The following is a 25,129-nucleotide window of genomic DNA, read 5'->3' as shown; positions in this document are numbered from 1 at the left end:
CCACCCCACCCCCCATCCTGCTTTCTCTTCTAATCTCTGAGGGTGACTCATCTTCCCCAAGGACTTTCAGGCAATCCAGAAGAAAAAAATACTAGTTTCAGCTGCCCATTTACTGGGTGCCTCACGGGTGCCAGGCATTTTGCATACATGATCTCCAACCCTTAGATGGAGGCGTTATGATCCTGCTTCTCTTGAACAAATAGAAGTGGAAGACGTGGAAACTCAAGAGAGGTCACAAAAATTTCCCAAAGTCACAGACCTAGTAAGTAGCAGACCTAGGATTGAAATTCTTGATCTACTCATTCCTCTACCACCTTCTGTCTCCATACATTATGCAAAGAGATGAGGAAAATGTACAAGCAGGACTTAGTTTCACCACCTATTTAAAATACTATGTTGGGCTGCTGAGGACGTGGAGGAAACGGAAAAATTGTGTACTGTTGGTGGGAATTGGTAACCACTATGGAAAACAGTATGGAGGTTCCTCAAAAACTTAAAAATAGAATGACCACACAACCTGGCAATTCCACACCTAGATATTTATCCAAAGAAAGCAAAAACACTAATTCAAAAAGATATATGTAAGCCTATGTTCTTAGCAGCATCATTTAGGATAGCCAAGATATAGAAACTGTGTCCATCAACAGATGGATAGATTAAAAAAAGATATGTTTTACATATACAATGGGATATTAGTCATAAAAAAGAATGAAATCTTGCCACTTGTGACAATGTGGATTGACCTGGAGGGTGTTATACTTAGTAAAATAAGTCACACAGAGAAAGACAAATACCATATGTTTTCAATCATATGTGGGATCTGAAATAAAAAGTGAACAAATAAAACAGAAAAAGGCTCACAGATACAGAGAACAAACTAGTGGTTATCAGAGGGGAGATGGGTGGTGGAGGCAAAGTAGGCGAAGAGGATTAAGAGTTACCCACTACCATTAAGATACAACATGGGAAATGTAGTCAATATTTTATAATAACTTTGCATGAAGTATAATCTATAAAAGGATAAAACTACTATGCTATACATTTAAAACTAATATAATATTGTAAGTCGACTTTACTTCAGTTTATTTTAAAAGAAAAAAAAACCTCACAGATGAAAAAGCACTGTGTTAGTACTTCACACGACCTAGTTCTCATATAACCAAGTGATGGTAGTTGGCCTTCAGATTTGAATTCATTCATTGCCTCTTTATTTCACATTTCAGTGGCCCTGATATTTCAGCCCCAATTTGACCTTTAGAAAATAAAATAGGTAAGCCAGGATCTAGCTTGAGCAGGTCACATGCTTGTGGCTAAACTTTGGGTTATATAATTATATTATCTTGATGTTGATAGTTAACGCTGAAGGCAGAGACACCTGGTTTCAACTGTGGTTAGCTCATTTAAAAATCTCTGCCAGTGAAAACCTTCACGGTAAGATCTTCAAAGTTAGTTACTTGTGTGAGTACATGTTTTCAGTCGTGTCTGACTCTTTGTGACTCCATGGATTATAGCTTGCCAGGCTCCTCTATCCATGGAATTTTCCAGGCAAAAATACTGGAATGGGTTGACATTTCCTTCTCCAAAGGATCTTCCCGACCCAGGGGTCAAACCCATGCCACCTGGGAAGCCCCACTTAGTTACTTGCACTACAATAATTATTTAACCACGGCAATGATGAAAATGGCGGGCTCCTTCCAGAGGTGACAAGAACAGGTTTCAAAACAGAAGCAGGAATTAGAAAAAAAAAATGCAGGTACATTTGATTCACTATAAAAACTGATATGAGGAGTCAATGGGTTAGAATTAGAGTACAAATCAAGATCTCTTTTCTCAAAAGATGAAAAATAAAAGCTCATTTTAATCTCTGAACTGTATTAGGGATTTCATAAAGCTAAAAGCAGGTAGATTAAAAAAAAAAAACTCATTTAAATGAAACAACATCAGATTTGCCTTTCATCCAGTCATGTAGCTAAACAGCCAGAGTGGCTGTGGTGTGATACCCTTTCATTACAGGTCTGATAGCACTGACTAATAGCTAACGGTACCTGGCAGACTAATTTATGCAGGATTCGTATTTCGCTCCCTCTCAGCATGTTATAACTGTGGCAAAGCCATTCTTGGGAGTTATTACCCCAACATAATCATACCCTGTGGATTCGGAGCAGTTAAATGGGTTCTGTTATCGGAGACACATATGCACCAAAGCATCTGCCGTCCCTCAGCCACTGTGGGTGATTAAGACTCACTGATGGGGCTGCTTCCCATAGGCTGGAGTCAGATAGGTAGAGTTCAGCTGAAAGAAATTCAGGCAAGGTACTGAGAAAACTGCATTTTAAGTGGTTCTATCATATCATCGAGTCTCTTCCTTTTAAGTGCTGGGGTCATGGATTTCATTCTCCCTGACCATGGAGCCATCAGAAGCCTGGCTCGATACCTGGGTGTGAGATTCGGGGTGATATTAAAGGAGATGAATGCACTGAGTTCATGTCAAGAAATGTCTTTTACTGGATTTTCATAATGACAGGCTGCAGACGGGCTGAGGGGAAAAGTCAGATAAAGAGCATTTCTGTAAGAAGAAAGAAATCTTCCCCCTTAGTCCCTTTCAAGAAAATGAATAGCTGAGCACCAAGGGGCCAAATACAACTTCTTTTTGAAACATCCCTTTCATGTGAAGGACAAGTCGAGAAGAAAAACAGGACCTCTGAAGCTACCACCACGGCTTTAATCTAGGAAGAAGAGGTGGCACCATTGCTAACATCATTGTCAGAGGCTGCCTTCGTTTTGAGAGCTTCACGGATGGTGTCACCTGCAATTTACATCTGGCCAGATGAAGACAGATAGGGTCGATGAGACCTAAATCATTAGATCAGTGGTCTGTAACCCTGCTGTGCTTTAGAATCACCCAGGGAGTCCTGAAAACTACCGATGCCAAGGCCCCATCCCTGAGCAGCTGGATCAGGATCTCTGGAGGCGGGGCCTGAGCACTGGATGGCTTAGAAGCTTCCGAAGTGAGTCTAATGTCTAGCCAAGACTGAGAAGTACTGTGGCAGATGACAGCCGAGACTGGCAGAATCAGGTGAGGTCGAAGAGTCAGGAGCCCTCTGTGTTAGGGCTGGATGAGGTCACCAGAAGGCGGGCAGGGGGAGAAGTCATGTTTAGTATTGTTCCCAAACAGTTGGGAGGTTTTCTGGTCAAGTTCAAGCTGGAATGCTTGCCTTCCATTCCTTTAGCGGGCGTATTTCTAGGAAGGGTCTCACACTTCATCCACACCCACCTGGGCTCGGAGGGAACAACAGATCTGAATGGTGGGTTTATAGTAAGAAACTGAGCAAGTTTTGGCTTCAAAGGCATTCCGTCTTTCCAAATCTGCCCACCAGTTACAGGAGTCTGCTCTTCTCCTGGCCAGAGTCAGGGTGCCAGGTCTGCCCAGGGGAAGGAGGACTTTTGCTGACAGGTGAGGGCTGACGGGCTGAGGGGGTTGGGAGCGTGAGGCCAACCAATTCAATGGAACTGGGTGGACAATCTAAACCACCTTCTCCAACACTTTATCAAGATAAAGCTAGTATCTTGGCCTCCATCTCTCTGTCTCCTGAAGACTATCAGGGCCCCTCTTTAGAGGTGTGCCATTAGAAAATGTGCAAGGAATAGCACTAGGGAAATAGAAGTGAGAATGGGGGCAGCAAGGAGATCCACCCAGTCCATTCTGAAGGAGATCAGCCCTGGGATTTCTTTGGAAGGAATGATGCTGAAGCTGAAACTCCAGTACTTTGGCCACCTCATGCGAAGAGTTGACTCATTGGAAAAGACTCTGATGCTGGGAGGGGTTGGGGGCAGGAGGAGAAGGGGACGACAGAAGATGAGATGGCTGGATGGCATCACTGACTCGATGGACGTGAGTCTGAGTGAACTCCAGGAGTTGGTGATGGACAGGGAGGCCTGGCGTGCTACAATTCATGGGGTCACAAAGAGTCGGACACGACTGAGCGACTGATCTGATCTGATCTGATGGGGGCAGTAGATCAGTTACTGAGGGAAGTGTGTGACAAGGAGCAAATAAGTGATCAAATCTGAAGTTCTTGGATTATGTATAGCAATAGTCACCTGTCAGGCCAGGGGAAAAACAAAACAAAAAAACCCTGAGCTGCAAGACAGATCATCTGAATGCCATGTAATCTCAGGGCCTCTCTGGGAGGATATTAAGTCCTAATATACAGATATGGCTCCACCTATGGGCTGGATAACTCCCACCAGTTCCAGGGATCAATCCTGAGACTTGAAAACGCCGGTGCTCTCACACTGCACTGGGCTCTTGAATCTCCCACTCTTTTTCCAAAAAATATTTATTTATTGGCTACACTGGATCTCCGTTGTGGCATATAGGATCTTCGATCTTTGCTGTGGCATTCAGGATCTTTTTTTTTTTTTTAAGTTTCTACATGTGGGATTTATTTTCTTGACCAGGGATCAAACCCAGGCCCCCTGCATTGGGAGAGCGGAGTCTTAGCTGCTGGACCATGAGGGAAATCCATTAAGTATCTCACTCATGGTAAAAATACAACTCTTCTGCCATTTTCATTATGTTAAAAAAAATGCTTAAGTGATTACATAAAATTTATAGAACTTCCATATAAATGATATTGTGTTGTTCAAAAGTTCTGCAACTTATTTCTATTACCATCCACATTTACAGACAAGGAGCTGAAGCATCATGAGCGGTAAATGGCAAAACCAGATTTAATCTCAGACTTGGGCTTCCCTAGTGCCTCAGACGGTAAAGAATCTGCCAAAATGCAGGAAACCTGGGTTCAATCCCTTGGTTGGGAAGATCTCCTGCAGGAAAGCATGGCAACCCACTCCAATATTCTTGCCTGGAGAATTCCATGGACAGAGAGAGGAGCCAGGTGGGCTACAGTCCATGGGGTTGCAAAGAGTCAGACACGACTGCGCAACTAACACTTTCACTTTTCCGATTCCAAAAGCTACTCTTTTCCCAGCCTGTCACCTTTTGATTAATGTCTAACTATTTTTCTCTCTTCCCACCAAGCTCCCTCCTCTTCTTCCTTTGGTCATGTGTGATATTCTAACCACCTCATACTCTTGATTAGTGCCTAAACAGAGGCTTAGACCAGGTTTACTGAGTCCTGTTTTAAGAATTGCAGGATGAAAGATGTAATCAGTAAGAGATAAACAGAGAACAAGGTTTTGGGATAAAATACAGCAGAAGAACCCAGGAGACAGAAATGAAATAAATTTTAAGGCAACTGAAATGAAAGCCATACATTTAAAGAGATCAAATAAAGCATGGATTAATGGCAATAAAAGAACATACTTAGCAGTTAGTAAAAACAAACAGCTTTAAAAAAAAAATCTTATTCTTATTACTTTCCAATGATCTATTGAAAACAATGTCACTTCATATGTAAAATACAAATTCTTTGTAAGTTAGAGTATGGTGCTCTCACCACCCCCTGAAAAGATCATCAGTGCTTACGTGCTCCAGTGCTCTTCTAGACTCAAGGGGAATGAGACAGTACTTGTTCCTAAACACCCAAGAATCTAGCAGAAGTGTTTTTAAATAACTGACCACTTGTAAGAGCTATATGTACAGTTTTCTCAGTCAAGATGGGCGAGGCTATGTTTTAATAATGAAGTCCAATATTATAGGTTTAAATCAACAGAACACTTAAATTCCATGATGGCCTAGGATTCTGGGTCTTCACTGCTGTGGACCAGATTCAATTTCTGGTTGGGGAACTGAGATCTTCCAAGACATGCAGGGCAGCCAAAAAAAAAAAAATTAACAAAGATTGATTTGTTGCTCACAGTACATACTCATCAGAGATTAGCTGTAGTTCTATTCCAGGATTTCAGTCACCGTCTGTAATATTACCAGTTATTGTAACAAAGAGCTCTCACCCAGGCAACTAAATTCTCTGACCTGGAACTGACACACACCAAGGATGTTACATGACCGAGCCCTCAAAGGAGCCAAAACATGAAATCCCCATGGGCCCAGAAGGGGGAGAACCAGAACTATGGACGGTGTAATCGTGCCGATTATCATTATCATCAACACAATCATTTTTGTTTACAAAGTTCCAAGAAACAGAACTACTGTCAGGGCAAGGCACAGAGAGATCAGAGGAAAGTAAGGATTAGAGTTAGATATCACTAGATGGCATTGAACAAGCCATTCTGAGCAAAGGAACAGCATGAACCAACGTAGGAAGAGCCTATTGTGGCCAGAGCGCAGAGGACACGTGAGAGACAAAAGAAGGAGGAAGGTAAGGCTGGAGAGGAAGAAGAGAATAGAATGTGAGGGACTTCACTGGTTAACTTTATCTTGTAGGCATTGGGGTACCACTTAAGGATATTAAGTAGGTTTGTGTCAGAACAGAAGACAGATTAGAAGACTGAAAGAGAGGCAGGGAGTATAATCAGAAGGTTCCTCCAAGATTTGGAGGTCCAAACCAAAGCATTTTCAGAAGGCTGGAAGCGGGGTGCAAATATTCCCAAAATAATCAGAAGCAAATATCAACAGAACTTGGTGATGGAGGATGAACCCCAGGCTTCCACTGGCTAGACGGTTGGGATCACTTGCCAAGATAAATACAGAAGGGGACAGTTTAGAGTGGGGGTGGAATGACTTATGGTCACGTTTAATGAGTTCACATATGGGTTAGCAATAAAAGACGTCCATCAGTTATACAGATATGGAGGTCGTGAGCAAGGCTGAGGCAAAGGCAGAGAGGTGGGACCCGGCAGATTGGAGGTAGTAGCTGGAGCTACAACTGAAGAGGAGGCTTCTTGAGGTGGGAATCAAATGAGAAGGCAAAAGAAGATGTGTTCTAGAAAGCGCTAGTATTTCTAGGTAGAAAAGGAAGGACATGCAAAGGGGAGGAGAGAAGATGGTCAGTGAACTGGGAGGGCCTGGCTGAGGGGGAACCACGGGAGGAGCAATGTTCAACCAGGGAGCAATGGAGGTGTCACATGAGAGACAATGAAAATGGTCCTTTGAATCTTATACCAGAAGGTCACGGGGGACCTTTGCTAAAGCAGTCTTGATGCAGTGGTCCTCCTGTAGGAAGGGGGAGGTAAGGACCTTGTGGGAGCTGAGGAGGGAAGGAGAGATAAGGACCCAGAGAAGACTGAGGACAGGGAGTGGCGAGAAGAGTCCTAAGGCCAGGCTAGGGTGTGTGGGTGTGTGTGTGTGTGTGGGTGTGTGTCTACATGTGTGTGTGTGTGTCTACGTGTGTGTGTGTGTGTATACATACGTACATATAGTGGGAGGATATTGAGTACAAGTCTACGCTGAGGGGATACAGCAGTAAGAGGAAAAGGCTGTAGACAGATGGGACAGGTAGATGATTAATGGATTCAGAAAGGACAGTGTGGGAAAGGGTCAGAGAGCACCAGGAGTAGGCCTAGATGTGGGAAATCTTCTGATGGCCTCTGTTTTCTCTCTGAAATGGAAGAGTTCGGTTCACTAGGTATCTTTGAGCCTTTTGTAAGCCAGATAAGACTAAGGGAGACAGAGCTGGAGCGTGGTGGGTGCTTAAGAGCTGGGGAATCTGGAATATCCAAAGAGGGACAGAAGGGGGAAAGGCTGGGAAAGGCTTTGCGGGGATGGGGGGACCACAGTTCAGAGGCTCAAGGAGAGTGGGGGTCCAGACACAAGGCATACAGCTTGAGGAACAGAGCCTCCCACTGAATGACGGCAGGAGGGTAAACTTCCTCCAGAGAGCACCACGGTGACCGTGTTTTCACTCCCAGCCGTTACCTTATGACTTACTCGGCTGTTTCATGAGAGCAGACTGCAGTCACAAGGGTCCCACAGCTTTCCTCTGTGTGCTCAGCCATGTGGGTTCCCTTGCCTTCCTATGACTTGTATATGCATGTATGTATGTGTTAGTAGCTCAGTCATGTCTGACTCTGTGCAACCCTATGGACTATAGTCTGCCAGGCTTCTCTGTTCATGTAATTCTCCAGATAAGAATACTAGAGTGGTTGAAGCCATTCCTTTCTCCAGGGGATCTTCCCAACCCAGAGATCAAACTCTGGTCTCCCGCATTACAGGCAGATTCTTTACCACCTGAGCCACCAGAGAAGCCCTCCTATGACCTAGGCGCCTTCTATTCTGTTAGGAGAGTCAACTCAACGTCTGGTTTCTTCTAGCTCTGTTTCTAACTTGATATCTTGTCTGAAATCTCTGCTTTCCAGACTTCCCAAAGAGGAATTGAGCTTTGAACCAGGAGTTTAACATGAGTGTTATAGAATATAACTCACTGTCTTTAGATTCCCTTGTATCTACATATCTAAACGGTGTTCCTTAGTATTCTGGCCCAAGTCATTCTATTCCTGGGAATGCCTCCAAAAAGGTTATTCCTGCACATCACCCACCCCTATAATGAGAAAGAAAAAGGTATATACTTGAAAATGCTCGTGGGAAGCAGTAACCATAATGCTGAAATAATGGAAGTCAACCTAATGGGCAGCAGGGCAGCAGTTTGATGGAAAATCCATGCAGTTATCTAAATGGTAGTTATGAAGACAATCTGTGTGACATGGGGATTGCTTATATCCTGAATAAAAAGAACACAATGTGACCTCAGAACTTCATTATGATTACAGTAATATATTTGAAAGGAAAAAAAAAAAAAACAAAGGGAAGGCTTGCTTTTTATGTTGATGGGATTGCAGGTGAAATTCATATCTTAATTTCCATTTCAATGCTATAATATTTTTCAGTTATAAGTTCCCTCCATAAACAGCAGGAACGTTGGACAAACTAACAGAAACACAGAGAGAGCAAGTCCGTTTTGCCCCATTCTCCCACCGTGGCAACAAAAAAGAGCTGTGTCATGTTAACATTTGATGTGGATTCTTTCACAAATTCCAAACTTTAAACCTTATTATCAAATAACAGCCATCAGTTTCCATCTAACATGTTGACAATCCCCCAAGTATGTTGGATTAAAATTTTTCTTTTAATAAAGAGATTTGAAATTCCATTCTAGTTGCCAGCCAGGTCTTTCAACTTCTTAAAAAAAAAAAAAAAAGACCCACACCAGCGCCTCTCATCCCTTTGGCAACTATTCTATTTCCACATTGTCCCAGATTCTCTCCAAAAGCTCTTTCAATTCAGCTTCGATTACCACCAACCCCAGAAACAGCTTCTATTAAGGTCACCAGTGACTGCCTGACTCAAAGGACAAATTCTGGTTCCCAACCAGAAACTCCCAACACACTTAAAACTGCCAACCTGCTTCTTCATCTACTTTGGCCCTGTGGTCTCTGGCTGGACTGACCTCTCCCCTCCTTCCTTCCCTCCTCATAGATGCTGCACTAACGCCCTCCCATCAGAACCACTGGTTTCCACCAAAAAACCCCAGACCTGCTAACCAGGCTCTGCCCCTACATCCTCCCCAGAGCGAGACATATCCACCCAACACATACGTGTCCAGCAGCTACATGGTGCATTCTCCACAGCAGCAGAAACCCCCAAAGGAGGTGAAAATTAGTTCTTCAGGGCAAGCAAAAACCCCTACTCCTTCAAAAAGTGTATATTATAAGGTATACAGTACACATACAAATATAATACAGAAACCAATACATAGTATATCTGTGGTATTAAAATTTCATGAGTGGAGGGCGATTAGGAGAAATGTCTAAAAAGACTCCTGGGGTGAGAAGCAATAGTGAAAAAAAAATGTTGGGAAATACTGTTCTGCCAGCATCCTTAGATGCCAGGAAGACAGCAGTGGGTAAGACAGACCAAGGCACTTGTCCTCATGTTATGGGGGAAACAAACAAACAAGTAAAAATATACAATTTATCAGATGGTGATAATTGCTGTGGAGAAAAATAAAAGCAAGGAAAGGGGTTGGTAGTGCGGGGGTGGGGGACTGGGCAGGAGGTTGCAACTTTAAGATTCATGTTGATGTATGGCAGGAACCAACACGATATTGTAAGGCAATTATTCTTCAATTAAACATAAATAATTTTTTAGAAAAGAAGGTCTCCCTGAGAAAGTGACATCTAAGTAAAGACATGGAGCTGAAGGAACAGGCTGTGAGGATATCTAGGGGATATACAGGCAGAAGGAACAGTACAAGCGAAGACCCGGAGGTGGAAGTATTTCTGGCACATTTGAAGTACAGGAATGAGACCAGTGGCTGGAGCACACCAAGCAAGGAAACAGGCAGCAGATGAAGTCAGAGGTTTGACAAGAAGTCCAACCTTGTGTGTGGGTGATCTAGTGGGCCATTGTAATGACTTGGCTTATACTCAGCAAGATGAGAATCCACCAGAAGGGCTTAAGTGGGGAACTGAAATAACCCAATTCACTTTTGAAAGATCCCACTGGCCACCGGGTTGAGAGCAGAGTGCGGGATGGAGGGGTGGTGGCAGGGAGACCGGTTAGGAAGCCCTTGCAGTCCTCCAAGTGAGAGATACTGGTGGCTTAGACCAGGAGGAGTAGTGGAGACAGGGAGACATAGTCTGACTCTGAAGGCAGAACCAGCAGGTTTTCCTGATGGGTTCACACAAAGTGTGAGAGTAACAGAGGAATTGAGGATGAGGCCAAGGAAGAATGGGACTGCCAGCAACCAAAATGAAGAACGCTAAAGGAAGCAAGAGTGAGAAGAGGAGGTTCTGAGTTCACTTTGGGACACACTGACATGCCTACTCAATATCCCATGTTCAGTAGGTAATTGGAGGACATACAAGTTGGGGATTCAAGAAGAAGTTATGCCGGAAACATCTGTTTGAGAGTATTTCTGGTCAAAGCTATGATACTGTATAGAGCACTGGGGAAGAGAGTGAAGAGGGAGAGAAGAGGTCAAAGAAATGAGTTGTCCTCTGGTTGACTCAGGAGATGAAGATGAGCCAACAAAGTAGATCAAGATGGTGGCCAGGGAGGTAACAAACCCAGGAGACGGCAATGTCTGGAAGCCAAGAGAAGAAAGTGTTTCCAGGAGCAGGGGAATGAGCCACTGTGCCAAATGTAGACTGGGTAAGATGGGGAGAAAGATGGACCCTTGGGTTTGACAGCTTGAAGCTCTTGGCTGTCCTGGGAAATGTATTAATAGTATTAGTGCAGTGGGTTCAAGAGAGAAGGTAGAAAGAAGACAACGACGCTGAGAATGTAGGCAACTCCCTGAGAGCTTTTGCTGTAAGAGAAACAGAGAAAGCGGGTAAGAGCTGGAGGAGGACTTAAGTGAGATTTTTTTTTTAAGATGAGAAAAATGAGAGCATGTTTGTATGCTGGTGGGACTTATCCAACAGACGGGGAAACTGATACTCTGGCAGAGAAAGGAGACCAGTATCTTTGAGGTGGTGGGAGGGATGGATGGTAGGAAAATTGGCCTAAGACAGGGGTGCACTGTAGCAGACCTCTCCTGAGCACTGATCACACACTAGGTTCTCCTTCCACGATGTCATTAAATCCTCACAGATGTCAGCGAAAGATGGGATTAGTCTTATTATTATTATTGTTTTTAATTGGCCGTGCCATGCAGCTTGCGGGATCCTAGTTCCCCGACCAGGGATCAAATAAAGGTCCCCACAGTGGAAGTGCCGAGTCCTAACCACTGGACCATCATGGGATCCCCTTAGTCTTATTTTTTTCAAAGAAATCAAGGTTTGGGGAGTTCAGAGAGTTAGAAAAGAAGCTGAAACTGAATTTCTTTTGTCTAATTTCAAATGCCTAGTCCATTCCCAGGCTGCCCCATGGAGACCCTTATTTTAGAGAGAAAGAAGGATCCATTAACCTGCTCACAGTCCCAGAGTGGACCCGAACCTGAGTGCCTGACTCCTGGCCCAGTGCTCCTTTTCTCATCTCTAACCAAGCTCTTCCTTCCTCCATGCCAAACGGTCACCTTTGCCGAGGCTATCACTCACACCTGGAAGGCAGCATTCACTTTACACCCTGTTCCTCCTGCTTTTCTTTGTTTTTGGTGAGCTTTACTGTCATTGTTATTCAGTTGCTCAGTGGTGTCTGACTTTGCAACCCCATGGATTGCAGCATGCCAGGCTTGCCTGTCCTTCACCATCTCCTGGAGTTTGCTCAAACTCATGTCCACTGAGTCAGTGATGTTATCTAACCATCTCAGGTATAACTACATACTGTACATTTCATCCTTTTTAGGTGTACAGGTCTATGAATTCTGAGAGGCATAGAGGCATGTTAATACCAGCACAATCAAGATATAGAACATTTTCATTACCCCCCAAGTTTCCCTTATGCCCCTTTGTGGTCAGTCTCCTCCCCACCCCTAACCCTGGGTAACCAATGATCCTTATCGTTTCTGTCCTTATCATTTTGCTTTTTCCAGAATGTCATCTATATGGAATCATACAATATGCAGCCTTTCGAATTCACTTACTTTCAGTTAGTATAACACATTTCAGATCCACCCTTGCTATCATGCACACCAATAGTCCATGCCTTATTACTATGGAGAAATAAATGGCAACCCCCTCCAGTATTCTTGCCTGGAAAATCCCATGGACAGGATCCTGGCAGGCTGCAGTCCATGGGGTCGCTTATTTTACGGACAGGCCACAGTTTGTCCATTCACCAGTTGATGGATATTAAAATGTTTCCAGTTTTTAACAAATATAAATAAAGCCATTGTAAACATTTAGGAATAGGATTGCTGGGTCATATGTTAAGTCTATGGTCAGCTTTTAAAGTCTTGAAACACTAGGTATTCATATGTAAAAAAATTTAACCTTGGCCATACACAAAAAATAACTTAAAATGGATCGTAGACTTAACTGCAAACCTAAAACTAAAAAATTTCTAGAAGGAAAACATAGGGGAAATTATTTGTGACCTTGCAGATCTAACATCTAAAACATGATATATAAAAGAAAAAAAATGATAAATTGGAATTCTTTAAAATAAGGACTGCTCTTCAAAAGACACTGATAAAAGAATGAAAAGACAAACCACAGACTCAGAGAAAATATTTGTGAATTACTTATCTGATAAATGCCTTGTATCCAGCACACAGAAAGAATTCTTGAAGCTCAATAATAACAGTAATAAACAATTCAGTAAAAAATGCACACACAAAAGATATGAACAGACACTTCAACAACAAAAAAAATATATATAGAAGGCAAATAACTCACAAAAGGATGCTCAACATCATCAGTCATTTGGCAAATACTAATTAAAGCTACAAGATAAACTACACTTCTATTAAATGACTACAATTTAAAAAAACCTGCCAAGTGTCCCCAAGAAAGGAGAACAACTGGGACTCTCATGCATGGTGGGTAGGGAAGTGAAATGGTACAGCGACTGTGGAAAACACTTGGCAGTTTCTTATAAAGTCACACATTCAGGAGCTTTGTATGGGGGATGGGTTGACTACAAAGGGGAAACCGGAAGTTTGGGGAAATGTGGAATAGTTCTGATAATTGATTGCGGTGGTGGTTACATGATTGCAAGCATTTGTCAAAATGCACAAAATTACATTAAAAAGAATTTTTTACTGTATTAATTTTATTTAATCTTGACAATAGAGGGCAAAGTAAAAGTAAAGGCAGTGAGGCCACTGTGTGACTTTATACAACTTACTTCTCTATGCCTTCTTTTTTTTAAATCTATACACTGAGCATATAATAGTACTTTCTTTATATTGTATTAAGTATGCTGATTTATGCGATATACCTAAAGCATGTGGCACACAGCAAATGTCATATAATTATTTGACTGTTATTTTTATTCGTATTTTTATTACTCACATATTTCTCTTTGAAGAAGTCTGGTGAAAAAAGGAAGGGTACTTAGGGGTTTGGATGGTTGAAGGATGAGGAGACCTAGACACACGGAGTCATAGACAGATGGAGGAAATCAGTGATAAGGGAATGAAAGAGAGGGAGAGTAATGCTGAACCCACAGACCAAGCCTGTGCTATTAATATGGCATCGGCTGCCCGTTTTCATAAATAACTCCCTTTCACTTGTCAACAGCTAATCAAGTAATTTCTCGAGGCCAGAAGTGACTTGCTGGATTAATGACAGCCCCTCCAGAGATCAACATGTTCAAATCCTTCTTCTGTGTTGTAATCCTACACCTCAAAGAACGGAAAGAGGAACAAATCTACCTCCTGGACACAAAATATCCACTATCATTAAAGTGACAACTTCCAATTTTTATTTGAATGGTCTGCTCTCATCTTCAGCAAAGGAAAAGTCAGATTAGCGTTGGTTGGAAAATGGAGGGTTGTTACCAGAGTTCTGATTGGTCATTATAGACCTCAGGGAATTTTTATCAAACAAAGAAACTTGATAAGATGTAAGCATAATAAGCAGGGATTAGTGCCCTCCTGGGTAACTTTCTCACAACTGTAGGAATTTTAAGAGACTTCGTAAGAATTAACATGCTCCACGTGATATTGACTTTAGCTTCTGGCTTTTCTTTCCAGGAGGCAAATCAGTACAATTTCTTCTGCCTTTGTTTCAATTTGGTAACAACCCTCCATTTTCAAACAGGTTTCACCTACCTGCCCCCTCAGACATGAAGAGGTTGCTACTTTTTCTACAGGTGCGGAGATAGAAGCAACCAAGGTTTTTGATAACTTTGGTCAAAACCAAAGCAACAGCTGACCAAGTATAAGAATAGCAGGTCAGATTGATTGAGATGTCTCAGAAGTTGGAATTTTGGGAGGGCAAGTGATCACAGACCAGCTGGTTCACTCTGTGCCCTCAGAACACAGGGCAGCATGGACCAGTACAATCACTAACAACCCAGGCTCAGCATTTCAACACCCCGTGTGCCTCCATCTTCCAAACAAAGCAGAGGCATTTTCTTATTTTATTTTTATCTATCTATCCAGCCATCCAATTTCTAATTAATAAGAACTTTTCAAAACACAATCACAACACCTTTAACATAACCAACAACATCAATAACAGTTGTGTAATATCTAAAACTCAGTCCACTGTCAATTTTCCTTGGTTATTTCAAAAATGTCTTTTACAAAGTTTTGTTCAAATCACAAACAATACCCACACATTGCATTTAGTTAGTGTATCTCCTAAAGTCTCTTTTAATCTAGAGCAGTCATGGGAACTTTTTGTCTTCATTTATCCTTTTGTGTTGTTTTTAATATTCATGTATTTATTGAATAGATAATGCGTGCAGAGTGGTAAAAATTTTTTTTCCCAAACGGAACTAAAAGGAATATCATGGGGACTTTGCAGGTGGTTCAGTGGTAAAGAATCCACCTGCCAATTCAGGAGACATGGGTCTGATCCCTGAACTGGGAAGACCCCACATGCCATGGAGCAACTGAGCTCGCACACACCACGACTACTAAAGCCTGCATGCCCTAGAGCCCGCGCGCTGTGACAAGAGAAGCCACTGCAATGAGAAGCCCACACACCGCAACTAGAGAAAAGCCCCCACTCTCCGCAACTAGAGAAAAGCCCACACAGCAACAAAGACCCATCCCGGCCGAAAATAAATAAGTAAATAAAAATTATGTTTTTAAAAGGTACATAATGAAAAATCTCTCAGTCTCCTGGCCCAGAAGCAATGCTACCAGTTTCACGTGTAATCTTTTAGAAATAGTCTCTGCCTAGACAAGCATGCCTGTCCCCAAGGCTCTAGCCTGGTGAATAAGAGTGGACATGAGTTCAAGTCTCTGCAACTCACTAAATAAAAACCTTGGGCACATTACATCTGAGTCCCAGATGTTTCCTCTGGGAAAGAGAGGAAACTATTTGCTAGAGGAAAAAAACTAATAATGGTACCTATATCATGGCATCGTTGAATTAAATCAGATATGTGAAATACTTATTACTTGTTTCTATATACATCCTCCTTTGGCTTTTCCCCAAATGACAGAATCAGGCACTTTCTCCTTATGTGTGTTTTTTTCATCACACATCACATTTTAATGATAAGTCCATACCTGTTCTTAAAGATTCGCTTCATTGTTTGAAATCATTGACTTACATTCCATTGTATGGATGCCATACTGATAGACATGCAAATAATTTCCCACCTTTTGTTTTTACAAAAAAAAAATGCTGCCATGATATGTACACCTATGGCTGATTCATGTTGATGTTTGAAAGAAAACAACAAAATTCTGTAAAGCAATTATCCTTCAATTAAAAATTAATAAATTTAAAAAATGCTGCCATGAATATCCTTGTGACATTCTATTGAATTCATGCACAAAGCATCCATAGGATAAACTCCTGGAAGTAAAGTGCTGAGCGAAGGATACATGTATTTTAATTCTTTACAGTCATGTAAAGCCCCAAAGAAGCCATATCAATTTATACTCCTAAGAAAAGTACAGAAAGGACTCCATTTCCCTACGTCTTAACTAACACAGTCTATCGCTATATGTTTTCATCTTTGTAAATATGATTTGTGGAAAATGGTATCTCACAGATTTAATGTGCATTTCTCTTATTATGGGGCTTCCCTGGTGGCTCAGAGGTTAAAGCGTCTGCCTGGAATTTGGGAGACCCGAGTTTGATCCCTGGGTCGGGAAGATCCCCTGGAGAAGGAAATGGCAACCCACTCCAGTACTCTTGCCTGGAGTAAGAGGAGGGAGGAGCCATGGAGGGAGGAGCCTGGTAGGCTACAGTTCATGGGATCGCAAAGAGTCGGACACGACTGAGAGACTTCACTTTCTTTCATTTTCTCTTATTATGGGGCTTCCCGGGTGGCTCAGATGGTAAAGAATCTGCCTGTGATACAGAAGACCCAGGTTTGATCCCTTGATTAGGAAAATACTCTGGAGAAGGGAACCCACTCCAGTGTTCTTGCCTGGGAAATCCCGTGAATAGAGGAGCCTGGCGGGCTTAATAGTCAATGGGGTTGCAAAGAGTCAGACATGACTAAGCAACTAACACTTTCACTTTTTTTCCCTCTTATTATGAGATTGTAAAGGAAACATTGTGTAAGTAAACCTCAGTTCAAATGACCTGCCCAGGACTCCTGAGTGAGGACTCGGAGAATACCGCGAGGGTACAATTTTAGACTCATAGAAAGTTGCAATGACGGTGCAGAGAGTACTATCGTTTCGGGTATCCTTCACCTATTTTCCCCAGATACATTAATTTTTATTGATACACTGAGGGGTTGGTTCACAGTGACTGAATTTCCAAAATGATATTTAAAAACATGAACTTTTTTTGTTAAGAGTGACAAATGAACATGAGCATCTTTAAGTATAAGTACTCTCTCCTTTTTGTGTGTCTGCTTTTCAGTTACAGAGCAATTACTTAAATGTCATGGTAAAGCAATGTTTACGGGTTAGTCTATTCTTGGGGTTTTACATTATGGCATTTCAGAATTTGCTTCATTTTACCTAAAAGGCAGTAGTAGTGTTAAGTCACTCAGTCTTGTCTGACTGTGACCCTATGGACTGTAGCCCTCCAGGCTTCTCTGTTCATGGAATTTTCCAGGCAAGAATACTAGAGTGGGTTGCTATTTCCTTCTTCAGGGAGTCTTTACAACCCAGGGATCGAACCCGAGTCTCCTGCATTGCAGGCAGATTCTTTACCACCTGAACAACCAAGGAAGCCCATAAATAGAAGGTAGATTTTTATGCTTAAAAGAATGACCTTGTCTGTACTCGTGAGGAGGATGCTCCCTCTCTGATAGCACTAAGCATGTTTCATGCATGTCCATATGTTGTGAGTTATATCTTACAAGTGGTGAAGGGTTTGTTCTGAACCAATGCACCTCCTTCTCCTGGTCGCTTTTGGACACATGATCAGGAGCACAGCACTGTGGCCACAGGACCTGTATTTGCACAGCTGACCACTTCCTCCTTGAGACATTTTCTTCCCTTGGCTTCCCTGCTGTTCAATCTGTGAATTTGCTCCTAACTCATAAACTCTCTTCCTCTCCTGAGTCCATCTTTCCTCTAACTATAGCTTCTCCACAAGTGATAGCCATTCCCCTGGCTTTAATGACCAGGGCCAGGACTAGGGTGAGGCCATGAAGACACCTTGGTCATAGAAGTTAATGAGACATCTACCCTGGGTTCGTGCAAGTACAGGGTTGGCCCCAGAGTGTCACTATCTCCTTAAGCTTTCCTTTTTGCTCTAGACACCTTGCTTTCCTCACCCTAGTTTCACCTCCTTCAATATCTCTGCCTGCTTCCTAGACCTCCAGATACATACAACCTATTTGTTGTCTCTACTTAGGATAGCTTAAATGCAACTCAAACTTCAAATATTTAAAATAGAACTCTTGCATCACTGCTCACCCCAATGGCCAAACCTGCTCCTTCTACTGGTCTATTCCACTTAATAGCATCACCGTTTATTCAGTTACTACAGGAGTTATCCTCAATTTCTACTTTCATCAAGTCTATCTTCTGTCTCCAAAATACAATACAAATCGGACAACCTCTCACGGTCTTTGCCACTTACGCCTTGGGCCAGGCCTCCATCTCTTATCATCACCCCAAATCCATCCTCAGGATCCCAGCTTCCACATGTACCCTTCCCCCTTCTTTCCCCCCCTTAGACTCATGACTCTGCAAGGCAGAGCAATCTTCTTTTTTAAGAAGATTTGTTTTTTTCAGTTTTGGCTGTGCTGGGTCTTGCTTGCTGCAGGTGGGCTTTTCTCTAATTGCAGCAAGCAGGGGCTATTCTCTAGTTGCACTGCTCGGGCTTCTCATTGCAGTGGCTTCTCATGCTGCAGAGCATGGGCTCTGGGTGCACAGGCTTCATTACTTGTGGCTCCCAGGCTCTAGAGCTCAGACTCAGTCGTTGAGGCACACGAGCTTATTTGCTCTGCAGCATGTGGGGTCTCCCCATGCCAGGGATTGAACTGGTGTCCCCTGTATTGCAGTGGACCACCAGGGAAGCCCCAGAGCTATTGTTTTACATCCTGGAGTAGATTATGTCATTCTCCTACTTAAAACTCTCCAGTGGCTTCCAAATGAATTTAGCGTAAGGGCAGACCATCCCCCGCCCCTTACCATGGTCAACAGACCAGGAGCTAGCAGGTGTAACAATTTGATCCCAGCCTAGCAACCCCACTTCTGCCTCAACCTCATTCACCAGGAACCTGCACTGGCTCCCTCCCGCTTCAGCTGTATTCCTTTCCCCTGGATTGCTCTTCCCCAGATCTCTGTATAGCCACCTCCCTCTCAACATTCAGGTGTCAGCTCTGGTGTCACTTTCCTGACCACCCCCATCCACTTATCCATCACTCAAAATCCCATCACCCTCTTTTATATCTCCACTATCACTATAATAATATATATATATATATAATATATATAATATATAATAATAATAATAATATATAATAATATATCACATAGCATTATCACTATCTGGAAGTGTCTTGTTCCCAGTGCAATAGCTGCCCAAAGCTCAGGGGCTTAAAACAAAAATGTACCAGTTCAGCTGGGACAGCTCTTGATTGGGTCTCTCCCTGCTGCAGTTGAACAGCAGCTGAGGCTGGAGTCACCTGGAGGCTTTTCTGGGCTGGATGTGTAGGATTCTTTCCTCCTGTGTCTGGTGCCCTGATGCTCCTCTGGGTGGTCTCTTTTCCCAGCAGAGAACTGGACTTCCTGCACGGCAGCTCAAGCCTCCAAAAGGAAAGAAATGGAAATGGCTGGTCCTCTTATAGACCAGGCCTGAAAGCAGCATGATGTGCTTCTGGGTGTGTGCCAAGTCGCTTTAGTTGTGTCTGACTGTTTGCAACCCCAGGGACTGTAGCCCACCAGGCTCTTCTGTCCATGGAATTCTCCAGGCGAGAATACTGGAGTGGGTGCCATTTCCTTCTACAGGAAATCTTCCTGACCCAGAGACTGAACCCACGTCTCTTATGTCTCCCGCGTTGGCAGGTGGGTTCTTTACCATTAATGCCACCTGGGAAGCTCTGCCATATTCAAATGGTCATAGAGCAGTCCCCCAGGTTCAAGGGGACTGAGGAATAAATTCTACCTCTTATAGGGGAAGTAACATATATGTAAAAAGAGGCAAGGAATTGATGGGGGCCTTCTTTGGCAATAAACTATCACATTCATTTATTTATCTGTTATTTATCTATCAACTCCCATTAGGTTAAAAACTCCACAAGACAACAGGGACCTTGTTTTATTTTATGGCTCTATTTCCAGCACCTAGAACAATGTTTGGCACATAGTAGGTATTCAATAAATCAAGTTTGTGGACTAGACTAAACTTATCCAGATTGGTTTTGCCTGGTTTGCTGATGCTAAGCAAGCTGATGCCTTACCAGATAAGAGAAATGCTACATTTATGAAGTATTTCATTTCCTCTGCAAACAAGAAAAACTTGCCCTGAACACAAAATCTAGAAATAGATTTGGCATGTTTTCTAAATGGAAAATATTTCTTGTATCACCAGAAATTATTTTCCCACAGTTTGTGCTACATCAAAATATTGAAGTCAACTGAAAATACCTCATTCTTTAATCTTGGTGTGGACTAGATTTTTTTTTTTTTTTGTAGCAAAGGAAGAATAAAAATCTCCTGATGGTTTAACTCTCCCAGTTCTGAAAATGTCATTACAAGTTAAGATAGATTAAAAAAAAAAAAAAAAGGCTACGGAGAAATGTCTTTAAAAGTTTGGTCATCAAAATGTATAGCTTTTGGTTATAAGACTAGCACGTGTTTACTTAAGTAATTATATATGACCAAGGGCAAAAAAAATCCCTCAAATTTTCCCCACTGCTAGTTTTTACTGGTGATTCTATAAAGTAATACCATGTTTAAACCTTTTTGTAAATCCTTTGTAAATGAGTAAGTGAGAATGTATTCATCTGAAGGATTTTAGGGACTGTTGAAGTGAAAAAAGAGGGATTTAATCTTTTAAATTACACTTGCAAATGACCACTGATGAAATTTTTCCCAATCTTTGTTTTGTCTTCAGTTTTCCCGGATTTGCTCAAAGCTATCCCAGTCAGTATTCACGTCAATGTCATTCTCTTCTCCACAATCCTTATCGTTTTAACCCTGGTGGGGACAGCCTTCTTCATGTACAATGCTTTTGGCAAGCCCTTTGAAACTCTGCATGGTCCACTGGGGTTGTATCTCTTGAGCTTCATTTCAGGTGAGTACAAAATTCTACCTCTGAAGACAAATGGGCTTGTCAGTGTACAAAAGATACACCTACCCACATGTAAAACAACAGTACATATATGTGGACGTTCACTGTGGTGGTATTTATGAGAGCAAAAGGTGGAGAAAGGTATAATTATCCAACAAGAGGGGAGCCAACAAATTCCTGACGGTAGTCTATCCAACTAGCTGGCATTAAATCGTTTTGAAGAAGATGTAATTGAAAGAACAAATGCTCATATCAAAAAGTGGAAAAGCTGTATATAAGATTTTATAAAGATAAACTTAATTTGATTTCCCATATAAATATAGGGAATGTATACATATATATAGACTCTCCATATATATAGCCCCGCCCCCCACATATGTGTATGTATATATAGAGAGAGAGAGAGAGAGACAGTCTATTCTGTTGGTGGTAATCTCTGAGCAGTAAAATTATGAGTGGTTTTCATTTTTCTCATACTTTTTAATATTTCCAAATGTTTTGTAATATGCATGTATCTATTCATAATCAGAAAAATAAATACAAGGCATCAAAAAAGAGTAAAGAGCCAGTGTACCCCCACACATGAGTGGCCATATTCAGGCCTACAGGGACTTTGTGTAGCCTACGGAGGTGTATCTGAACAAGTAAAACTCTAAACCCAGAAATTAGTTCATCAATAAACATCCTACTCAATAACCAAGGCTGATGGGAAACAATATAAAACCCAGTTCATGCCACAGGATGTTTCCAATATATTTACAAGAAAGAGAAAGATACAGATGAGAAAATCAAAGGAGTCTAGCTCATATGCACCGCTGTTCTATGGGAGGTCTCTGATTTCACTCCACTCCAAACTCGCAGAGACTCAGTGTTTGTCCTGTCCCCAGGAAGCGAGTAATTTTATTAGTGATTTCACAGAGAGACAAGACAGAATACAGCTCACACTAGCAAACGCTGTATTGAAGATCCATATTAGACTCTTTCCTTCTCCTCTGCAGCTTTCCCTTTGGCTGCCAGCTCCCCATCCCAGCCTCCAGCCCCCAGGCCCCTTCTCTCTCTTGACACCACTCCCTTCTCCTTGCACAATTCAACTCTGTTCACCAACTTGCACAGCTCCTTCTCTATCAAACAAACCCGTGCAGTTAACAGATGCTCACTCATCTTAGAAAGCAGTATACCAGCCTCTCTCCATGATAACCTGAGCACAGTTTGTTACTGCCCTGGGCTCTTGGGCTTCTTAATCAATGGAGATTGCTCAGAGGCCAGAGGAGGCATCCAGGCAACGCTTTATGGGGACTTGTGCTGAAGCATGAGGGAGTAAAGAAAAGTAACAGGTGTCCTTGCTTGCTCCCTGAGTTTACAGGGAGCTGGTTTCTTAAATGGGATGAGGATTGCGGGGGGAGGCAGATCTGTGGGTCAGGCTGGAGAGGTGGCCTAAGTGCTCTTCCCACCTCCTCAGGGTGCTGTGTGCAGGGGTCAAGAGGAGTACCCTGCTTTTGTTCCCTGAAACTCAGAAGTGGCAGCTGAGCGTTGGCCTTTTTTGTATTTTACTGTTCATAATTTGCCCCAACTGCCCATGCATGCACTGATTTTTAGTCCCTTAGAGTTTCTTCCCATCCTGTCTCTCAAAGAGATATTTGTCCAGGTGTTAACACTCTAGTAAAATGTCCTAGGTCTCAGCCTGTCTCAACTTCTTGGGGTCTTACCCCCTTTCAACATGCGTGCGTGTATGTTGCTCAGTCAAGAACACTAGAGTGGGTTGCCAGGGGAATCTTCCCAATCCAGGGATCGAACTCAGGTCCCTTGCACCACAGGCATTCTTTACCACTGAGCCATCTGGGAAGCCCTTTACCCCCTCTACATCTTGCTAATCAAATTATTTACCCAACTGAAGTAGTTCTCTCTCTAGTGAGGGTTCTGCTAAGATAGTTTCCATAGTTTTCACAAGTAAACAATACAGTTTCAATCGTGCAGCAATGATTACCCTATGACAGCAGTGTCTAAGTCCTTCCCATCTTTGGTACTCTCACAAAAGCCTCCAGCATGGGGCTCTGCACACAGCAAACGATTCAGTACATATTCACTGACTTGGCAAAAGCAAGTCCAGAAAGAGATGTGAAGCTGGGCACGTAAACAGCACAGGTCAGAGAAATCAGAACTCGAATGGGACAGAATTAGCAGAGGAGGCCCATAGAGGTGGTGGGACAGGCTCCAGAGAGATAGGATAGAACAGTTTAAAGGGAGGCCAAGGCCTTTGCAATCAGGGCTGAGGAGCAAGAACACAGGTACAAGGTGCAGACAGACAGACAAAGACAGTGATTCAATCCCAAGGGAAGGCCAGGCTAAAAGTGGGTGCTGGGGTTACTTCACTCCCACCCCACACAGCAAACCAAACTGGCAGATCTGGATGGTGTGCTATTTTAGTGGAACTCCTTGCATCAGCCAAGGGCCAACTAGACCACAGGATACATACTAACTTATCAGAGGGAACATAATGTTCCGCAGTGGTTCTTCAAGTGGAGGCCCCAGACCAGCACCATCTGCATCACCTGGGAACTTGATAGAAAAGCAAATTCTCTATATGTGCGTGGATTTATCTCTGGGCTTTCTATTTTGTTCCATTGATCTATATTTCTGTCTTTATGCCAGTACCATACTGTCTTGATAACTGTGGCTTTGTAGTAGAGCCTGAAGTCAGGTAGGTTGATTCCTCCAGTTCCATTTTTCTTTCTCAAGATCGCTTTGGCTATTCGAGGTTTTTTGTATTTCCATACAAATTGTGAAATTATTTGTTCTAGCTCTGTGAAGAATACCGTTGGTAGCTTGATAGGAATTGCATTGAATCTATAAATTGCTTTGGGTAGTATACTCATTTTCACTATATTGATTCTTCCAATCCATGAACATGGTATATTTCTCCATCTATTAGTGTCCTCTTTGATTTCTTTCACCAGTGTTTTATAGTTGTCTATATATAGGTCTTTAGTTTCTTTAGGTAGATATATTCCTAAGTATTTTATTCTCTTCGTTGCAATGGTGAATGGAATTGTTTCCTTAATTTCTCTTTCTGTTTTCTCATTATTAGTGTATAGGAATGCAAGGGATTTCTGTGTGTTGATTTTATATCCTGCAACTTTACTATAATCATTGATTAGTTCTAGTAATTTTCTGGTGGAGTCTTTAGGGTTTTCTATATAGAGGATCATGTCATCTGCAAATAGTGAGAGTTTTACTTCTTCTTTTCCAATTTGAATTCCTTTTATTTCTTTTTCTGCTCTGATTGCTGTAGCCAAAACTTCCAAAACTATGTTGAATAGTAATGGTGAAAGTGGGCACCCTTGTTTTGTTCCTGACTTTAGAGGAAATGCTTTCAATTTTTCACCATTGAGGATAATGTTTGCTGTGGGTTTGTCATATATAGCTTTTATTATGTTGAGGTATGTTCCTTCTATTCCTGCTTTCTGGAGAGTTTTTATCATAAATGGGTGTTGAATTTTGTCAAAGGCTTTCTCTGCATCTATTGAGATAATCATATGGTTTTTGTTTTTCAATTTGTTAATGTGGTGTATTACATTGATTGATTTGCGGATATTGAAGAATCCTTGCATCCCTGGGATAAAGCCCACTTGGTCATGGTGTATGATCTTTTTAATGTGTTGTTGGATTCTGATTGCTAGAATTTTGTTTAGGATTTTTGCATCTATGTTCATCAGTGATATTGGCCTATAGTTTTCTTTTTTTGTGGCATCTTTGTCAGGTTTTGGTATTAGGGTGATGGTGGCCTCATAGAATGAGTTTGGAAGTTTACCTTCCTCTGCAATTTTCTGGAAGAGTTTGAGCAGGATAGGTGTTAGCTCTTCTCTAAATTTTTGGTAGAATTCAGCTGTGAAGCCGTCTGGACCTGGGCTTTTGTTTGCTGGAAGATTTTTGATTACAGTTTCAATTTCCATGCTTGTGATGGGTCTGTTAAGGTTTTCTATTTCTTCCTGGTCGAGTTTTGGAAAGTTGTACTTTTCTAAGAATTTGTCCATTTCTTCCTCGTTGTCCATTT

At 42.2% G+C, this 25,129-nt stretch overlaps 1 protein-coding gene across 2 annotated transcripts in view; it reads left to right on the top strand.

The window, feature by feature from the left end:
• CLRN1 (clarin 1) overlaps positions 1–25,129 on the top strand; it is a 47,775-nt gene that overhangs the window by 5,618 nt on the left and 17,028 nt on the right. For both annotated transcript variants that reach the window (XM_010835362.1, XM_010835361.1), the window contains exon 2: positions 20,902–21,081. In XM_010835362.1, the coding sequence (XP_010833664.1) occupies positions 20,902–21,081 (180 nt within the window). The remainder of the gene's footprint in view (positions 1–20,901; positions 21,082–25,129) is intronic.

This window comes from Bison bison, unplaced genomic scaffold (genome assembly GCF_000754665.1).
Source record: "Bison bison bison isolate TAMUID 2011002044 unplaced genomic scaffold, Bison_UMD1.0 scf7180017864042, whole genome shotgun sequence".
Taxonomy (NCBI): Eukaryota; Metazoa; Chordata; class Mammalia; order Artiodactyla; family Bovidae; genus Bison; species Bison bison.
The sequence above is the reverse complement of the archived record's forward strand: the minus strand, read 5'-3'. Positions and strand labels throughout refer to the sequence as shown.